This window comes from Melospiza georgiana, chromosome 9 (assembly GCF_028018845.1).
Source record: "Melospiza georgiana isolate bMelGeo1 chromosome 9, bMelGeo1.pri, whole genome shotgun sequence".
NCBI classification, from domain to species: domain Eukaryota; kingdom Metazoa; phylum Chordata; class Aves; order Passeriformes; family Passerellidae; genus Melospiza; species Melospiza georgiana.
In genome coordinates, this window is record NC_080438.1 from 30185702 (window position 1) to 30204765 (window position 19064).

At 50.3% G+C, this 19064-nt stretch overlaps 1 protein-coding gene across 1 annotated transcript in view; it reads left to right on the forward strand.

The window, feature by feature from the left end:
* CACHD1 (cache domain containing 1) overlaps window positions 1–19064 on the forward strand; it is a 91037-nt gene extending 71973 nt beyond the window's left edge. The window contains exons 14-27 of the mRNA XM_058030076.1: window positions 1096–1238; window positions 2511–2692; window positions 3954–4064; window positions 6618–6740; window positions 8598–8697; window positions 8786–8902; window positions 10120–10280; window positions 10853–10939; window positions 11095–11211; window positions 11805–11956; window positions 12510–12671; window positions 13591–13668; window positions 14449–14550; window positions 17025–19064. Of these exons, the coding sequence (XP_057886059.1) occupies window positions 1096–1238; window positions 2511–2692; window positions 3954–4064; window positions 6618–6740; window positions 8598–8697; window positions 8786–8902; window positions 10120–10280; window positions 10853–10939; window positions 11095–11211; window positions 11805–11956; window positions 12510–12671; window positions 13591–13668; window positions 14449–14550; window positions 17025–17263 (1874 nt within the window). The 3' untranslated portion in view covers window positions 17264–19064. The remainder of the gene's footprint in view (window positions 1–1095; window positions 1239–2510; window positions 2693–3953; window positions 4065–6617; window positions 6741–8597; window positions 8698–8785; window positions 8903–10119; window positions 10281–10852; window positions 10940–11094; window positions 11212–11804; window positions 11957–12509; window positions 12672–13590; window positions 13669–14448; window positions 14551–17024) is intronic.

Genomic DNA, 19064 nt, shown 5'->3' on the forward strand with positions numbered 1-19064 from the left:
GTGACTAAAAGCAGAACACTTCACATTCTGCACTGCAGCTTCTCCTCTGGAGACCATTCCACACAGGGAATTTGGGTTCCATGGGTCACATCCTCAGAAAAGATCTTCTCAACCCTCAGCCCTGCATCATCATGATCATTTCTCTTTGTTAAAAAGGAAAAGCTGTCTGGTTTTGCAGATTTTGTGTGATGAAAGTTTGCTTTTGAGTTTGTTCTGAAAGCCACTCCAGACAGCTGCACTTTTATTGGGGAGCTCCTCTTCTGCACTTGGGATTCTCCAGATGTTCATTCTCTGGAACTGAAAATGCTAATTTTCATTTTCCTCTGGGATATCTAACCTAAACAGGGATACTTAATTTCTTCTTAAGCCCATCATTTTTTCTTAAGGGAAAACAGCTTCTGTAGTCTCACAGAAAGCAGTAATTCAGAATTATTGAGGCTTTGGGATCAAAGGCATTAAATACCAAATGACACATGGAGATCAGAGGAGGGGGCTGATGCTGTGACTTCTGTGTTTTGAGGCAAGAAGGGGAGGAATTCATGTTCAGCCTGAGTTTAGGATGAATCTCTGCTGGGAAGTGCTCTGGGTTGGGTGGAAAAATGGATGTTTGCCCTCCCTCCCAGTCCAGAGTGTCCTGCAGGAGCTGGGGGTTGTAGCTGAGATCGAGACAATACAAATACACTCCATTTCCAGAAGGCTCCAAACTGTTTTTATTATGGCATGCATGCTTTTTATACATTCTTACAAAACTCAGAAGTTTACACTTTACTCATTGGTCACGAGACAAGCAAAGTGCTCATTGGAATAGTTGCAGGTTTCTCTTATTTATCCTTCTCTCTTTCTTGGTTTCTATGTCAATAACTTTGGTAGGAAATTCTTTCAGGGGTGAACATGGATCCTCTTACCAAACTTCCCTCTGGCTCTCAGAAGTCACAGTGAAACCTGTTCCACATTTGGGCCCTTTGTGTGCTGAGGTGTGGGAGAGCAGCAGGGTCATCCCTGCCACAAGGACAGCAGGACAGGGACCCTCCCGTGGTACAAACTGCCGCGTGTGCAGCTCATCACACTGAAATTCCTGGTGTTTGGTGTTTGCAGAGAGCCCCACAGTGATGCTGTCTGCAGGCAGCTTCTCCTCCCCCTACGAGCACCTGAGCCAGCCCGAGACCAAGCGGATGGTGGAGCACTACACGGCCTACCTGAGCGACAACACGCGCCTCATCGCCAACCCCGGCCTCAAGGTGGGCACAGCAATCCCACCCTGGGCTGCTCTGCAAGCCCCACATCCAGCACTTTGCACTGGGAGGGGCCTTAAAGCCCATCCCATCCCATCCCATCCCATCCCATCCCATCCCATCCCATCCCATCCCATCCCATCCCATCCCTGCCATGGCCAGCACCTTCCACTAGCCCAGGGTGCTCCTGATGCCGTGGGATTTTGGCTTTTCTGTTTTTCTGTATTTGTGATCCTGCAGTTCTTTAGTGCACAACTCTAAACTCCATGTACAGTGTCAGCTGCTGCTGTCCCATTTTGGGCAGGCACAACAATTCCTCTCCAGGCCTGGCAATCAGGGACTCCTCACTGCCTCAGGCCTTGAGAGATGGAAACCAAAATCAGTTGAGGGGAGCAAACTTGGGGTGAATGACTTCATTACCTGAAGCTGTAATTGGCAGATTAACCCCCAATATGCAAATGGACCAAACTTATAAAAATATGAAAAATGTGACCCATGGTCCATTTTTGGCTGTAGCCCCTGGGGGGGCTTTGTCTGCCCAAGATGTACCTGAAGGCCCTGAGAAATGTAAACAAAAGTGAGTTAGGGGGACCAAACTTGGGGTGAATTATTTCATTACCTGAAGCTGTAATAGGAGGATTAACCCTCAATTTGCAAATGGGCCACACTTATAAAAGTGTGAAAATTTGTGTCCCGTGGTCCATTTTGGATGTAGCCCCTTGGGGCTTTGCCCAAAATATACTTGAAGGCCCCTCAATAAACAGAACTGCTTTTTATTCCCCTGGTTTTGTCTGGCCTGTGTTTTTAGGTAAGCCCCAAAAAAGGCATCACTCCAGCCTGGCCTTGGACACTTCCAGGCATCCAGGGCAGCCACAGCTTCTCTGGACAAGCTCACCCTCCCAGCCTGGAATTCCTTCCCAACATCTGATTTGAGACTGGAGAGAGGAGGGGGCAGAACTTTGCTGAAACAAACCCTAGAAAAGTTAAAACCACGCTAAGTTCTTAGCAGAAGCACCTTGGTCTTCCTAGGCATACAACTGAGAAATCTCTGTTTTCTGTGCGAGCAGCACAATATTTACGTTTACTCCAAGTTAAGCAAAGCCACAGAGATAACACCCCCAACATTTCACTCGAATAATCTGCTTGGAATGTGTGGTGTGAGAAGCCTTGAACCAAGTAATTGAGCCGGGATGATCCCCGGTGGCTCTCGGGGAAGCTTTTATTATCTCGCCATGCGAGTGCTGCAGGAGCCCCGCCAGCTCTGCCTTTGTTTTGCAGTTCTCTGTCAGGAATGAAGTAATGGCAACCAGTCACGGCACGGATGAATGGATGACCCAGATGGAGATCAGCGGCCTCAACAGCTACATTGTCAGGCGTTACATAGCAACCCCCAATGGGGTGCTGCGCATCTACCCCGGCTCCCTCATGGACAAAGCATTTGATCCCACCAGGAGACAATGGTGAGTTTTTCAGGGTCCCTTCTGCAAAAGCTTTGAATCATCTCCCGGGGCAAGGAGGGAAATGTTTAAGAGTTGATTTCGTAGAGTTGGTTTCGTTTTTGGAGTTGATTTCGTAGCCTGTGGGTTGTTTGTTGTTTTGGTTTGCTTTTTTTTTTTTTTAATTTAGTTTAAAATGTTTTCAGCATGGGGAAAAAGCTTAGAGCCTAAACACAGTTCAAACTTTTTTTGGTTTTAACTTCGGACCTTTTTATTTTGTGGGATAGTTGGTGTTTCATAGCCCAGCTATGGCAGATGGGGACATAAATATTCAGAAAATGAGCATCCCCTTCAGGGATTAGCTAACTCAGGAGTGTTTGAGCTCCTTGGGCCCTTTCTGGTTGTTCATATCTGAGCCTTTTTGTTTGTTTACTGTGGGTTTCCTCACTGCTTTCAAGGAAGGATTAATTATGCAGCAGCATCTGATTTGGGCAGAGGGCTGGGGACATTCCAGCTGGGAGCAGCTCTGGGTGTGCTCCGAAGCCTGGGATCCGTGGGAAGGAGCCAGCCAGGTGCTGCCACACTGGGAAAGACACGGATCCCAACCCTGTGGCTCTGCAGTGCTCCTGGCAGCTCTCCTGCCCCCTGTTTTCCTAAGATTTGTTGTGTTATGGGAAGAAGGTGCAAGTGGGAATAAAGCAGAATTGGGTTAAACTGCTTGTGGGTCGGTGCTCTGGGTAGGGAGAAGCAGAGTGGTCACTTTTTCTTACATAAAAGTGTTGCCAAAAGTTTTATCAACTTTGCTATGACAGTTTTACCAACTCTCCAATGACTGTGGCTCATTTTATGCTGATGGGAGTTTTAAGAGGTTGTAATTTATACTCTCTGTCTGATATTTCTGAATTTTCTTGCCTCACTTCTGTTTTTTGTCCTCAGTTTGCAATGTAATCATTTTGCCAGGGTTGAGTTTGAGACTCTGCTGGCACCAAGCCCTGCATTGTTCTGGGGGAAAATGTCTGAAATTACATTAAATGTGTTCTGTGCAGAAGTAAACTGAGCTTTTTTAATGCAGCTGGATCTACTGGGGGACCATTTACTGAGCCAGTCTGGGTTAGTTTGGAGTCCCAGTTGTGTTTAGGTACTTGTTTGATATTAAAAACCAGTAATTTGGTGGCTGTTGTTCACAGTGTCCAAAATTCAGTGTTGTTTTGGGAAAGTCAAGGATTCTGTCTTGAAGTTACAGACTTTGGCACTGATTGTGAGCATTTCTTTTGGTTTCCCTCAGGTACCTGCATGCAGTGGCCAATCCAGGACTCATCACCTTTACTGGGCCCTACCTGGACGTGGGAGGGGCTGGATATGTGGTGACCATCAGCCACACTGTCCATTCCTCCAGGTGAGGGGCTCTGGGCCTTTGGGGCAGGCAGGAGAGCTCTGAGTCACCAGAGCTGGGTGACTCTGGGTGCTCAAGCACTGAAAACCAAAGCTGCTCCTAAAGTGCTGCTGGTGAAATGTCATCTGAAAAAAATGGGGCATTGAAACACTGGGAGAAATCCAATTTATAGGAATATGTGAATTCTGTGGCTTTATTGGTAGAGGACTAATAACAGTATATTTTAAAAGAAGGATTGATTGGTGGGAAAGTGCTCCTGGATGAACATGAGGTGGGAGCTCCAAGAATTGGGAGGAGGAGAGGGATTGCTCTCCTGAGGCACTTAGGGAATTGTGTTCCATCTGTGCTGGGAGTTCACTCCTTCTCCATCAGGACTGCCAAGCTCCCCATCTCCTGGGGTCCCCCACATTCCACCTGTGGGGTTTTGAGGAGCAGGGAGGTGTTTGGAAGGAAACTGGAGCCACAAAGGGGGTTAAGGACAGAGCTGTCCTTACTCCAGGGATTGGGGAGCTCCTCTCCTGGGCTGCTTCAGTCCAGCACTTCTGGGCTTCCAAAGCCTGTGGAACTCCAAGAGCCCTTCCAGGATTGCTGGGAGCAGCAGGGCCAGGAGCTGGGCTGGATGATCCCTGTGGGTCCCTTCCAGCTCAGGATATTCCATGGTTTCATGAAATGACTTTTTCCTGGAGGACCAGGCTGTTGCTGTTCCAGCTCCCTCCTGGCCAGGCCCCAGGCTGAGGCCAGGTTTAGGGATGCAGGATGTTTAAAGGAGCCCAGTTTATAAAACATGGACCCAACCTTGCTGTCTGTCCCAAGCTCTCCCAAATTCCCAGAACCTGTCCTGGTTTTTACATGGAGTCTCCTCCAAGCTCCCTCCCCAACAGCCCACCAGTACCACCAGTGCTGTACTGGGACCCCAAAGCCAGCAGGGATCAGGACGTGGCTCCTCACTGTGCCAGAGATTGCCCTGCTCTGGGTGGGATTTCCCAGCACTGCACCTCTGCCTGTGTGTTCTGGCAGGAGCATTTTCAGCCCCAGCCCCTGCGTGGTGCTTCTCACCCAGGAATTTACTTTGGGGAAACACTTCTGTAAAGGAGAGAAGTGCAATTAATCAAAATTCTGATTTTTATCTAGCAAGGGATGGTTTACTCAGCTCTAAGAACTTAAAGCTCCTGTGGGTTATTAGAACATGATTAAAGAGCAGTTAAACAAAGTTTGGCAGATGTGAGTGTGATTCCTGGGTAAATATGACCTCTGAAGCTCACAGTCACATGTGGTTATAATCCCCAAAGAGGCCTGAGCTCCAAATCCAGAGGGGTGGGGAGGAATCTGTGGAGTTAAGAGGAATTTTGGCATTAGGGACTGCTGGGAGGGTTTAAATACCCACATCAGGGCAGCCAGAGCTGACACCTCTCATTCCCATTTTATGTGGATCTTTTTCCTTTTTATGGAGGCTGGGAAGAGAGGATTTATGCCTGATGTGGTTTAATGCAGTTGGCATCAGCAAAGCAGGAGGATTTAATGCTTGAAAATGAAGCTAAAATATTTACAACATCCTAATGGCTTTATGTCTGTTAGGACAGAGCAGAACTTCAGAGCCTGATGCCTTGTCACACATGAAATGTGTCTGTGCTGCTTCACTGCCATCCTTCCCTTCCTCCTCCAGGAAATGTGAACAATAAATCAAATACAGGTTTTAAAAAATCTGTATTTATCTGTCTACAAATGAGATTTGACTGCATCTCCACTGCACCTCTCTGGAAAGCAAACAAACCTCAGCCCAGTAAACGGAGCTGGGTTTCCATGGAGCAGGGGTGGCCAGAGCTGTTTGTGCAGCCCAGCTGGGCCTTGCAGCATCTTCTTTATTTTTTCTTTTTCTAAACATTTGCATTCCTGTCTTCAGAGACTGAATAAAGGAGAAAAGTGAATTTTGAGGTGTAAGGTGCACATGGGTGCAAATCCCACACCCTTGAGCTGATCCTTTTGTGTCCTGCAGGGCTGAGAAGGAACTGCTCTGCCTGTGGCCTTTCAGTGCCACTGGGAGCAAACTGGGAGCACTGGGGTGTTAGGAATGGAGGAAGGACACAATGCAGCCTCAGGCTGCTGCACACCGCCACATTACAGGGTCCTTTTCATAACTCACCCCAAGAAATGTTATTTTCTTCTAATTTTCTGCCTGCCATTCACAATCACTCCCACACTCTGGAGTTTCAGGGATTTAGCTCAAAGTCTGGCACCTTCACATTCATTCCTCCTGCTGGGGGCTGAGCAGAGGGGGTGCAGGTAACTCCTTCCAGCTGGGGGAATTGGAAAATACAGGGGCTGCACCCTTTGTTTGTGTGGATGGGGAATTTTTAATCCTCATTTCTGTCGCTCAGGATTCAATGTCTGTAGGTGCTGGCGGTGTGTGTAGGGTGGGATCCCCACCTGGGCTTCTCCTGTGCTGGCTGTACAAGGGGTGACAAACAGGAATTATTAATATTATTATTATTGCCCTAAATAAATATTAATTTTTATTATTTATAATATTTATCATTTTCCCCTTTCCCCTCACTGCAGTGCTCAGATGTCCTCAGGACACTCCGTGGCCGTGATGGGCATCGACTTCACCCTCAGATATTTCTACAAAGTCCTCATGGACCTGTTGCCAGTTTGTAACCAAGATGGGGGGAACAAAATCAGGTAAAAATAAATAAAATATTTCTTTTCTTTAACCAGGTGACCCAGAGGTCGTTTCCAACTTAATTTCTCCAAGGATTCTGTTACTTTCAGTGTGTGCTCTCTGATTTCCAGTAGAACTTGTGCTTGTACCTTCTCATAAAGATTATGTGGATGTTTTTGTTATTCCAGATCAAACTGCCATCAGCTAAATAAACAATCTGCAGGATTACAAAAGCAGAAGATAACAGATTTGATTTGATTTTTTTGGTTATATTTAGATTTCTTTGAAATTCTGGGTAGAAAAAACATTCCTTATTAAATGAACACACTTCCCAGTTCTCCTGTTTGTTTCAATTTAACCTATTTAGTTCCTGTGAGCGTGTAAGAGTGATACAGGATCTCAGTTATTTTAACTCCAATTATTCAAATACAACTTTGGGATGTTTTTCTCAGAAATCCATAGCACAGCCTAGGCAGAAGAAGCCTGATTTCATCTGGAGTATCCAATTTCAGTCGGACCCCTGGGTATCTTAATTGTTCCTTTTCTGAAAAATCCTGTGGGGGTGGGATAAATTCTGGTTTGGATCTGGAGTAACTTGATAACATGGTTTGGGCATTGCTGTTGGTTCCTTGTTTGTTTTTAAACCTTAAATTTGGGAAGGGAAGTGGTTTTCTGTCGTCCTCCCAGTTCTTTTCTGGTTTGGGTATTTCTCTATATATTTTATGGCATATAAAAAAAAAAACAAATCAGGATTTCTGGTTTGGCATCACTCCCTCCCAGTAAAAACTGCTGCTGATCAGCAGGGTCAGATGCTTTATTCTGTTCCTGCATTCCCCAAATGAGGAATTTTGAGATACTTTTCAGACCATTCTGATGTAGAAATTGGATCCAGTGTTTCCAGTCTCGATATAAACGCAGGTGTTTGGGGTTTTGTAGTGTATCTCTCCTAAGCTTTTCCTGTCAGGAAAAAGAGCAAACACCACATCTCTATGTGGATTTCTAATGGAAAGCCCACAAAACCTCCAAGTTTGTACCCCTGAGGAGCACAGAAGCTCCCCCTGCTCTCTGCTCCCCTGAGCTGCTGTGGGTTCCTTACACACAACATGGGAATCCCACTGAAAGCTGCTCCAGCCCCGGATCCAGGCGTGTCCCCTCTGTGCCAGGGCTGTGGCTCCCACCCTGCTGAGCTTTTGGGAGCATCAAGAGCGGTTTTAACCTCCCCCTGTCCCCTCTGTGCCCACCGAGTCCCTGATGTTGGTGCCACCCTGGTCCTGTGCCTTCTGCAGCGCTGCCGTCTGTGGCCATGGAGACAGGAGAGGGGAAAAGGGAAAAGGGGATGGATTGAACTCCCTGGATTCTGGATTGAACTCCCTGGACTCTGGACTGGGACACGGCTCCAACGTGGGAAGAGCTGAAAAGGAAGAGGAGAGCTTGGGAGGGCTGAGAGTGGAGCAGGAGTGATTTATCCCCCACTCAAATCGAATTCTGAAGGGGGAGGGCATTAAAGGAGAGTGTGAAATCTCTCTTTAATTGGCCACATAGTAAATTAATAAACCATTAAAGCTTTCCAAGTTCATTAGGCTCTGTTCATTTCTGGCTCTCCCCCAATCAGACAATGCACTGATGGCTTTTCCTTTCTGGTTTTAATCAGCTCTGTTTTCAACTCCTTGATGGCCCTGGCTCTCTGGAGCAGTAACAGATGGAAAAGCTTCGGGGAAATACCCAACACATTCTTTAGGACATTTTGCAGGGAATTTCTTTCATGGCTGTGTTAAATGGAAACCTTTCAAAGCCCTTTAAGACCATGTTTTATGTCACCCCGTTGTCCTGAAGCCCAAGGAGGTCTAACAGGAGGCTCTCACTGTGTTTTGGGGCAGGTGCTTCATCATGGAGGACAGGGGGTACCTGGTGGCACATCCAACCCTCATCGACCCCAAGGGCCACGCGCCCGTGGAGCAGCAGCACATCACTCACAAGGTCAGCCTGCTTTCCCTTGCCTTATTCCACCTCTCATTCCTGTCTGGGTCTGACTCCAAAGGCATCAAATGCTGCCTTTCGCCCTTAGGAGCCTCTGGTAGCAAATGACATCCTGAACCACCCCAACTTTGTCAAGAAGAACCTCTGCAACAGCTTCAGCGACAGGACCGTGCAGCGCTTCTACAAATTCAACACCAGCCTAGTGGTGAGCGTGGCTTCTCTCTGGTTTGGCTGTTGAGTGGGCTCTGCTTGGGCTGGGTTTCTCCTGGTGGAAACACAGGTCCCTGCCAGGCTCAGCCTCCAGGGCTGGGAGCCAGCCTTCTGTGGGGATTGGCCTCTGCTCCCCTTCTCCAGACACAAGCCAGGCTGCACACACAGAGTCCCTTGACATCCTGGGTTATGGATGTGAGCCCTGGCCAAGTGTGCCTGCTCTCTGCAGGGTCTCAGCCAGCAGCAGGGGAAGTGGGGCAGCTTGCTGCTGCTGGGTGAGGATTTTCCAGCTATGGCTGGCATATGTTGCTTTGGATCTGAGCTGACCTCTGGCTCCAGCTCTGGCCAGTGTCACAGCCTCCTGTCAGGTCTGTAATAACTGATCTTTAGGTGCTCAAATAAATCCGTGTACTGGTGAGCGTTCCCAGGCTGTCATTTGTGAGACTGAAATCTCTGGGGTCCTGCACACTCTGTGCTCTCCATGGATCCTGTGTGAGCTTCCCCTCATGAGGAGTCTAAACCAGGGGCTGTAATTCCTCACAGAGCCACAGATCCACCCTGCCAAAGTCCCTCCACAGTGATTCCAAAGCTGCTACACTGTGGGAGCAGATTGGAAAATATTTGCAAGTCATGTCAGAATACATTGATTTATGTCAGGTTGGCTTAAACATTTTCCCCACACTTGAAATACCAAGTGGGAAGTGTGATGTTGGGAAGGAAATTGTGTAGGACGGAGCAGAAACTTGTAGAAATGAATCAGGAAGGAGTCTGCAGAAGCTGGGCAGTGCTGGGGTGGCTTTTTCTAAGGCTCAGGAAGTTTCCAGCACGTGGTGGTGGCTCCCATCAGAGCCTTGGGGAGGTCACTGAGGGCTGGCACCGTGGGGATAGAGAGCGTTGGGTTAGACTGCTGGGAAGGAGTGGAATGTCACCTCTGCTGCCACATCTCATTTTCGCAACTAAGCCAATTCCCTTGTATCTTCAGCAAAGCCTTTTCACCCAGAAGTATCTGAGTAGCAAAACACATCCACTCCTTAATCAGCCTTTGTTTTGTGAGCGTGGCACTCCCTCACAAAACTCCTGAGGGGAGCCACCACCTCTGGAAGCCGTGGCAGAATCCGTGTCCCCACAGCTCTGTAGGGCTCTGGGGAAGGGAAGAGCCTTCAGCTCCCTGAAAGAACATCTGACACCACCGACACCTTGTTTTTTGCCCAGGGTGACCTGACCAACCTGGTGCACGGCAGTCACTGCTCCAAGTACAGGCTGACGAGGATCCCGGGCACCAACGCCTTCGTGGGCATCGTCAACGAGACGTGCGACTCGCTGGCCTTCTGTGCCTGCAGCATGGTGGACAGGCTGTGCCTCAACTGCCACAGGTGACAGTGCTGGATGGGCTGGGACACTGCTGTCCTCGGCCCTGCTCTGGGGCTCAGACAGCACTGCCAGTTCGTCACTTCATTCAGGGGGAAATCAGGGAAAATAGGAGTGCTCTGCCTGTGCTCCTGTCAGAGGTGCAGGGTATCAGAGAGTTTAACCCAGGGGAGTTTGGGTGGGTAATGCTGAAAGACACTGAGAGATTCAGTGGCTCATGAGCAGTTACTGTGAGTGAGACAGAAATTCCCATGGCATAGAAATTCCCATGGTTTTCCATGGACTGGGGGGTTTTCCTTGAGGGGATCCAGGAGGTTCTGCCCACACCACCCTGAGGTGTTTGTGGCACTGCCAGGAAGGATCCCTACGTGCAAATGTGAGGGACTCCCTGCTTTTGGGATTCCAGGGGTGGATCACCCTCAGTCCTGGTGCAGGACAGAGCAATCCCTGTTCCTGGGGAGGGAGCAGAGTCACTGCACAGCCTTTTCATGGGAACTGCTGCTCCAGGGCTGCAGCACCGTGGGGTTAAAATCACAGAGGTGTCTGATGGGTTTTCCCTATGCTTTGTGCCCTGCAGGATGGAGCAGAACGAGTGTGAGTGTCCCTGTGAGTGCCCACTGGAGGTGAACGAGTGCACTGGGAACCTGACCAACGCTGAGAGCAGGTGAGAGCCAGCACACTGCAGGAACAAACTCCCTGCTGGCCCTGCTGAGATCCCACAGGCAGGATCCTCAGTACAGTGAAGCAGGTGACATGCAGGAGGTGAAGCTGATTTGAGTGGACTGTGCTCTGAGTGCTGTATCCTTTGCTGCCATGCAGGAATCCCAGCTGTGAGGTGCACCAGGAGCCGATGACCTTCACAGCCATCGATCCCAGCCTGCAGGATGCACTCCCCCAGTGCATCAACACCCAGTGCAACCAGAGGACAGAGAGTGGGTAAGGTGGCCTTCCCCACCCCTTGGAATACTCTCTTGTGGAAATAATCCAACGGCAATAGCTCTGCTTTAAATGTTTCAAAGAAAAAAAATAGAGGGGAATAAAAGCATGATGCCAGAATGAGGTTCTACTCCTGGCACTGAGGGCTCATTTTTGCTCATTATGGGCAATCTCGAAGGACCTGAGATGGGTAAAACACACCAAGCTCTGATCAGGCTGCCCAAATCCTTTCTTCCTTCTTCCAAAGGCTGCAGAGAAAGGCTGGAACTGCAGCCAGACTTTACCACACTGAGAAATGTCTTATTGGAGGAATCACAAGTAGGATTCTCATTTTGCTCAAGCTGAGTGGTGCAGGAAAATACCAAAGCAAACAGAGCTAGAAAAGGGGTGCTGGAAATGCAGCTTCCCTGTGTAACTTCCCTTGTGGTACTCGAGCACTCCCATGGGATTTTTTTCTGGCTAAACTCATGTACTTGAGGGTCTACAGATGCTTTTGGCCTCCCTCTGTCTCGTGGCTCTAACCCAGAGTGAGCTTTGCAGAGGAGAGGTGTTAAGCTGGAAAGTGACCGTGTCCCACTGGTGTTGGCATGCAGGGATTGCTTTGGAGTGCTGGACTGCGAGTGGTGCATGGTGGACAGCGATGGGAAGACCCACCTGGACAAGTCCTACTGTGCCCCTCAGAAGGAATGCTTTGGTGGCATCGTGGGAGCCAAGAGTCCCTATGTGGATGATCTGGGAGCAATAGGTAACTCTGCCCTTCTGAACTGCTGCTGCTGCCTTCAGCTCTTTGTGTCCCAGAACATCCAGGAGGTTCTGCACGTAACATTTACCTCTTAGTCAGTGCTAAATCAGCATAAAGAGTGCACCAGGCAGCAAAGACATGGTGAACATCCCCTTTTGGAAAATCCTATGTGGAGCTGAGTTTAACTGTGCATTGCTGTATTTTCTCTGAGTTCCTTCTCCTATTCCAAATGAGCACCGTCAAGTATCCAGAAATCTCTGCAGAGCTTCTCCATGTTCCATATTGTTGATTTAACCCTTCCTGTACGTCTCGGAGTTTCCTCTCCTATTCCAAGTGAATACTGTCAGCCCCAGAAATCCATGCAGAGCTTCTCCATATTCCATATTGTTGATTTAACCCTTCCTGCACCTCTCTGACTTTCTTCTCCTATTCCAAGCGAGCACAGTCAAGCACCCAGAAATCCTTGCGGAGCTCCTCCACGTTCCACGTTGGTTTAACCCCTCCTGCAGAGCACTGACAGTGTTGTTCTCCCTCTGCTTTGTCCCTTTTGCTTTAGGAGATGAGGTGATCACGCTGAACATGATCAAGAGTGCCCCGGTGGGCCCCGTGGCTGGAGGCATCATGGGCTGCATCATGGTGCTGGTGCTGGCCGTGTACGCGTACCGGCACCAGATCCACCGCCGCAGCCACCAGCACATGTCCCCGCTGGCAGCACAGGGTGAGCTCCTCTCGGGGGCTGGCCATGGAAACAAACCCAGCAGCACCACTAAACCCAAAGGAAAAGCAGTCCCAGAGCTGCCCCCCGGGTTTGTTGCAGCGTTTCCCAGGTTTTAGTCGGGTTGGAGCTGCAGGAGCCGGGCCTGGCGCAGGGACTGTGTCTTGCTGCCCTCTCCTGGGTACAGCCAGAGCTGCTGCTGCTGCTGCCCAGGGAGCCTGCCCAGACCCGGAGGGAGATAAGCTAAGCTTTGCCAGAGCTCAGACACTAATCCCAGCTTTCTGCAGCTCGGCCCAGCAGATGCATCATGTGTCTATTCTGTGCAGCTGCTGGGAGTGACACACTTCTCACCCCCTTTTGCCTTGGGTTTGGCATGTGTCTTCTTTCACTTGTGTTTCCTGGTACTGTGATGTTCATGGAATGCCTGTGCAAAGAGACATGAAACTACTGAAGTCTGAGAGGCAAAACTGTGCTGGGAGAAGGGATACTGGTACAAAGATAAAGATCCAGAGGTGAGAACACCTCCCTGGAAGTGTTCCAGGCCAGGCAGGACAGAGCTTGGAGCAGCCTGGGATAGTGGGAGGTGTCCCTGCCTGTGGCAGGGGCTGGAAAAAGATGGGCTTCTAAGGCCCTTTCCAACCCAAACCATTTGGGAATTTAAGTGTGGTCAGAGCTAATTACCTCTATATTTGATTATCCCCAGCTCTGTTGTAAATCAGAACTTTAAGGAGTCCCTTCCAGGGGGAGGTGGGATCCGGCATTTCCTGCTATCCCAGCCCCATCTACGTTGGAGGAAGAGCCCTCCCCAGCTCAGACCAGTAACACAAAGTGCTTCCACTCTTGGTCCTGGGGTGGCAGCTGGCAGTAAGGTGGTGCAGAACCTTTCTCTCACCAGCTGTATTTTCTGTTTGTAACTGTGTAGAAATGTCAGTGCGTATGTCCAACCTGGAGAACGACAGGGACGAGAGGGATGACGACAGCCATGAAGACAGAGGAATCAGTAAGTACCAAAAAACTGGGGAAAACTGTGAGATTCAATCAGCCATTTGTTTTTTAACCCCTAGATTTGAATATGTGAGGATGCCCTGTGCTGATCAGCAGTAGAAAATGAAAGAGCACTGTTTTAATTTAGACATCTAGTGCACCTTTAGTCTCATGCTGAAAAATGACATTTTTCACTCTTAAAAGATAATTCTCCATTGGGTGTGGAGGAGTTTTGCCCCTTACAACCCCTTGTCATGAGCACTTCCAGAAACAGTTCTGATCAGCTTAAAAATTGCCAATGTGACAGCACAGGGTATGGATAACCCTTCCTCTGTTTTGGCCTTAGAAAGCAGGAGCCAAGTCTGGCAAGTATGGTCAGCAAACACGGCACTAAATCCATTTTGCATTGATTTGGGGTGCCTGCAGTTCTCTGCCATCCAATAAAAACAGCACTTTGCATGGTCCTGGTGTGATGTAAGTTAAGCTGGTGCACCCAAACTCCAGAGTCAGACTGGATCCCTGGCTCTGGGCCCTCACTAAAACGATATTTGAGATTTGAAGCATATCTGAGTTCCATGGCTTGCACCTACTGCCTCTCCCCGTCCCTTTTTGTTCCCTTTGGAGCCCTCACACTGTTGCCACGGGACCCTCAGCACTGGCACAGCCCAGCTGAAGGCTCCTGGCTGGATGCTGAGCCGTGTGCAGCCCAGCTCTGTGCTGCTGTGTGGCTGGGCAGTGCCCTGTGCAGCAGAGGGCTGCAGGCTGCTGTGCTCTGAGCTGTTTGTGTCTGTCGCAGTCAGCAACACTCGCTTCATCGCGGCCGTCATCGAGCGCCACGCGCACAGCCCCGAGCGCCGCCGCCGCTACTGGGGCCGCTCCGGCACCGAGAGCGACCACGGTGAGTGCTGGGCCCTCTGCAGGCCCGGGGGCTCCTTTCCCTCAGGGCACTGGCTCTGGCAGGGCTGGGGGCTCCTTTCCCTCAGGATGCTGGCTCTGGCAGGGGTGGGGGGCTCCTTTCCCTCAGGATGCTGGCTCTGGGAGGGCTGGGGGCTCCTTTCCCTCAGGGCACTGGCTCTGGCAGGGCTGGGGGCTCCTTTCCCTCAGCAGGCTGGCTCTGGGAGGGCTGGGGGCTCCTTTCCCTCAGGACACTGGCTCTGGCAGGCCTGGGGGCTCCTTTCCCTCAGGGCACTGGTTCTGGCAGGCCTGGGGGCTCTTTACCTCAGGACACTGGTTCTGGGAGGGCTGGGGCTCCTTTCCCTCAGGACACTGGCTCTGGCAGGCCTGGGGGCTCCTTTCCCTCAGGGCACTGGCTCTGGCAGGCCTGGGGGCTTTTTACCTCAGCAGGCTGGCTCTGGCAGGGCTGGGGGCTCCTTTCCCTCAGCAGGCTGGCTCTGGCAGGGCTGGGGGCTCTTTACCTTGGGACACTGACTCTGGCAGGGCTGGGGTCTCCTTTCCCTCAGGACACTGGTTCTGGCAGGGCTGGGGGCTCCTTTCCCTCAGCAGGCTGGCTTGGCAGGGCTGGGGGCTCCTTTCCCTCAGGACACTGGTTCTGGCAGGGCTGGGGGCTCCTTTCCCTCAGCAGGCTGGCTCTGGCAGGGCTGGGGGCTCTTTCCCTCAGGACACTGGCTCTGGCAGGGCTGGGGGCTCTTTACCTCAGCAGGCTGGCTGTGGCAGGGCTGGGGGCTCCTTTCCCTCAGCAGGCTGCCTCCCTGCAGAAGCAAAGCCTGACTAAACACTTTGCTCCTTCTGGCTTTGCTGTTGGACAGTTCTGACTGGTTTGTTCTGGGGGAGATCTCACCGGGGTACTCCACATCCTCCTGAGGGGCAGCTCTGCTCTGTGCCCCCTGTGACAGGGACAGGACCAGGAATGGCTGGAGCTGTGCTAGGAAAGGGCTGGCTGGAGATCAGGAGAAGGTTCTTCCCCCTGAGGGAGCTGGAGGGACAGGACAAAGGGATGGTTTCACACTGAAAGGGAGTGGGATTAGATCAGACGTTAGGAAGGAATTGTTGTGCCCAGACCAGATGTGGCTGCCCCTGGATCCCTGGCAGTGCCCAAGGTCAGGCTGGATGGGGTTTGGAGCACCCTGGGAATAGTGGAAGATGTCCCTGCCATGGCAGGGGTGGGATGGGATCATCTTTAATGGCCCTTCTAACCCAAACCATTCTGGGATTCTCTGATCTTCTAGCACCTTTAAGCTGGGCACCATTAGCCTCAGGGGGTTGGGATGTGTCTCCCCTGCCCTGAGACTAAATCTCCTTAAATCTGGCAAGCTGCTAGAAGGGTGTAATGCTGTTGACCCATGAGGAGGCTTAATTTATTAGGAAATGAGGAGGAGGAGGGCTAGACAAGGCAGTCTGCAAGCTGTCAGCTCTGCAAGGCTGGGCACCTTCCAGCAGACCTGGGCCAGCACTAAGACTCTGTTGCACTAATGGAATTGGGACAGGAAACCCAAAGGCCAAAGCCTTGGGACGTGGATGAACAGATGTCTCCTGGACAATCTTGCTCTAGGAGGAATTACCCTGGATTTGGGGTGAGATTACCTGTGCTGAGGCCGATTTGCCAGATTAATGCTCCCTTTGCTCCTTTTCTTGCAGTCCCAGCAAATCCTTCCCATCTTTTAGTCATCCTGGGTTAGCAGGGGAGCTGTCTACCTCCATCTGGAATGTGCACTGCTATTTTTAGTTTCTGTAATTCCATCTTCTTCAAAGGGCTGCCCAGGCTTCTTCCCCAATTCCTCCGTGCCAGCTCGAAGCCATGACTCAGAGCATGGCAAATGGGAGGCAGCTTTGGGGGCTCAGCTGCTATTTTTACCACCCTCCTTTTACGTGTCTCCAGCTGAAAACCTGAGTGAGATGCTCAGGAGCACCAGTGCTTCCCCAGCCTTTAGTCCTTGTTTTTTGAGAAGGATTTATTTCCAATTCAAGCAAGATCTCTTTCCTTTTAAATTTCATTTGGTTTTGCATTTAGAGATGCTGAGGGGGAGATGTTTGCCCTGCAGCCTGGTTTGGGTAGTAACAGCTGATTTGGATAAATCCAGGTTATATCTTAACAGATTTTTTGGGGGTGGTATCTTTGATGTTTTGGTTTGAAATCAGTGCCAGCAATTCTGTTGTTACAAACTGTTGAACACGTGGGTGCTGTTACTGTTTGGAGTGGCACAAACCACAGGTCCCCAAAGCTTTGAATGGCAGGGAAAGGGATCCAGTATGGACTTAGAGGAGAGGATGAGTCTGTTGGGGTTTGTTCTAGTAAGATAACAGTTCTGTCCCCTCTCTAAGCACCCTGTGTTGATTCCACGATGGTGCCCAGCCAGCCCTGGGCGTTCTGAGCATCCAGCCTTGCTGTGCTCACTGCTGCTCGTTCATTCCCAGGCTACAGCACCATGAGCCCCCAGGAGGACAGCGAGAACCCCCCCTGCAACAACGACCCTCTCTCTGCTGGGGTGGACGTGGGGACCCACGACGAGGACCTGGAGCTGGACACGCCCCCGCAGACGGCAGCGCTGCTGAGCCACAAATTCCACCACTACCGGCTGCACCACCCCACCCTGCACCACAGCCACCACCTGCAGGCCGCTGTCACCGTGCACACCGTGGATGCCGAGTGCTGAGGACAGCACAGCTGCCACCCCCTGCAGGCTCTGCCACTGGGGACACCACAGCTGCCACCTGCAGGCTGTGACACTGGGGACACCACAGCTGTGACCTGCAGGCTGTGCCACTGGGGACACCACACCTGCCACCTGCAGGCTGTGCCACTGGGGACACCACAGCTGCCACCTGCAGGCTGTGGCACTAAGGACATCACAGCCACCACCTGCAGGCTGTGCCACTGGGGACATCACAGCCGCCACCTGCAGGCTGTGGCACTGAGGACACCATGGTCACCACCTGCAGGCTGTGACATTGAGGACACCACAACCACCACCTGCAGGCTGTGACACTGGGGACACCACAGCTGCCACCTGCAGGCTGTGGCACTGAGGACATCACAGCCACCACCTGCAGGCTGTGACACTGAGGACACCACAGCCACCACCTGCAGGTTGCTGGCACCGTGCACTGAGGACGCCACAGATGCCACTCCAGGGTCATGGGGACTGTGCTGCTCCCCAAGGACAACCTCACAGGCTTCCCAACCAAACTGAGGCATCAGAGCTTTGCATTTTTACAAATGGAAGGTTGGCTCTGGCCCGCAAATGTGCTTGATGAATGGACCTGCCAAAATATGGAAAAAAATGGAGCAGGAGGCACGTTAGACCTCCAGGAACGGGGATGGGAGTTTATCCAGCAGCTGGAGTTTGTTGTGCTGAGCCAAGAGCAGACAGAGAGCATAAAGAGCCAGAGATGATTTGGTTTCCTTAACTGGAAGAGCAGGAATGTGCAGCTGGAGAGCCCAGAAGTGGCAGGCAGAGCAGGAAGGCTGCTGGTGGAGAGCTCCTTGTGCCCACGTTGCTCTGCGGGACCCGGGACAAATGCATCTCAAGATTTTTAAGTAAAGGATTATTTTTCTACTATTTATTGAACTTGAAACTTTGGGGGGAGGGAGGGGAGAAAACCTGTTAGGGATTCTCAGCGAGTACCACGTGCATTCTGTGCTGGGGAAGGGGCTCTTCCCAGGAAAGCAGCTGTTCCCTGGGAGCTGACCTTCAGCCAGTGCCCCACTCTGCAAAGGGAAAATGAAGAAGCCCTCTCTGCCTCGCTGTTTACATTAGGATTGCTTTCTTTTCCACACTTCTTTCCTGTAAATATTACAGCCTGATTTCTATTCCAGTATTGTCTTCCTATCTGCAGAGGAGAAATCCTGTACTCCGTTACTAAAATTCAGAGAATTCTGCCCAGAAACTTCTCCATCTTCATCTCTTCGCTCATCCTTAAAGGATTCCTGTGTGGAAGTAATAAAGAATTTCTTTAGCATTAGTTACCAGATAATCCCAAATGGAATCTGTGCCATTCTTCTGTTTCCTTGGACCACAAGTAGGGATAAACCAGTGTTTTGTAAAACTTGGGTTACTGTGGAAGGAACCTTGAAACCATAATGAGAAGCTGCTGCTGTTTGTCTGGAATTTTAACCTTGCTTGGTAATTCAAACAAAGATTAATCAATGTCTACAACAAAGGGCATCATAATTATCAGTATGTTTTCAATCACAGTGTTGTATTTTAGATTCACATTTTGTGATTACAATGATATCAAGCCGTTCTTGCACTGTGCATATGGTAAACATCCATTTATATGTAGGTTTTTTTTAAAAATCACTTGTTTTAATTAATATGGTACTTAATACTGTATTATGTAAAAAATTGGTTCTTAAACAGTACAGTAAAATAACTCTATGTGTGATACCAGGATATCCCTTTATACTATGTATAAAATCAAAATCTCTAGTGAAATAAACTGTATATAAGTATA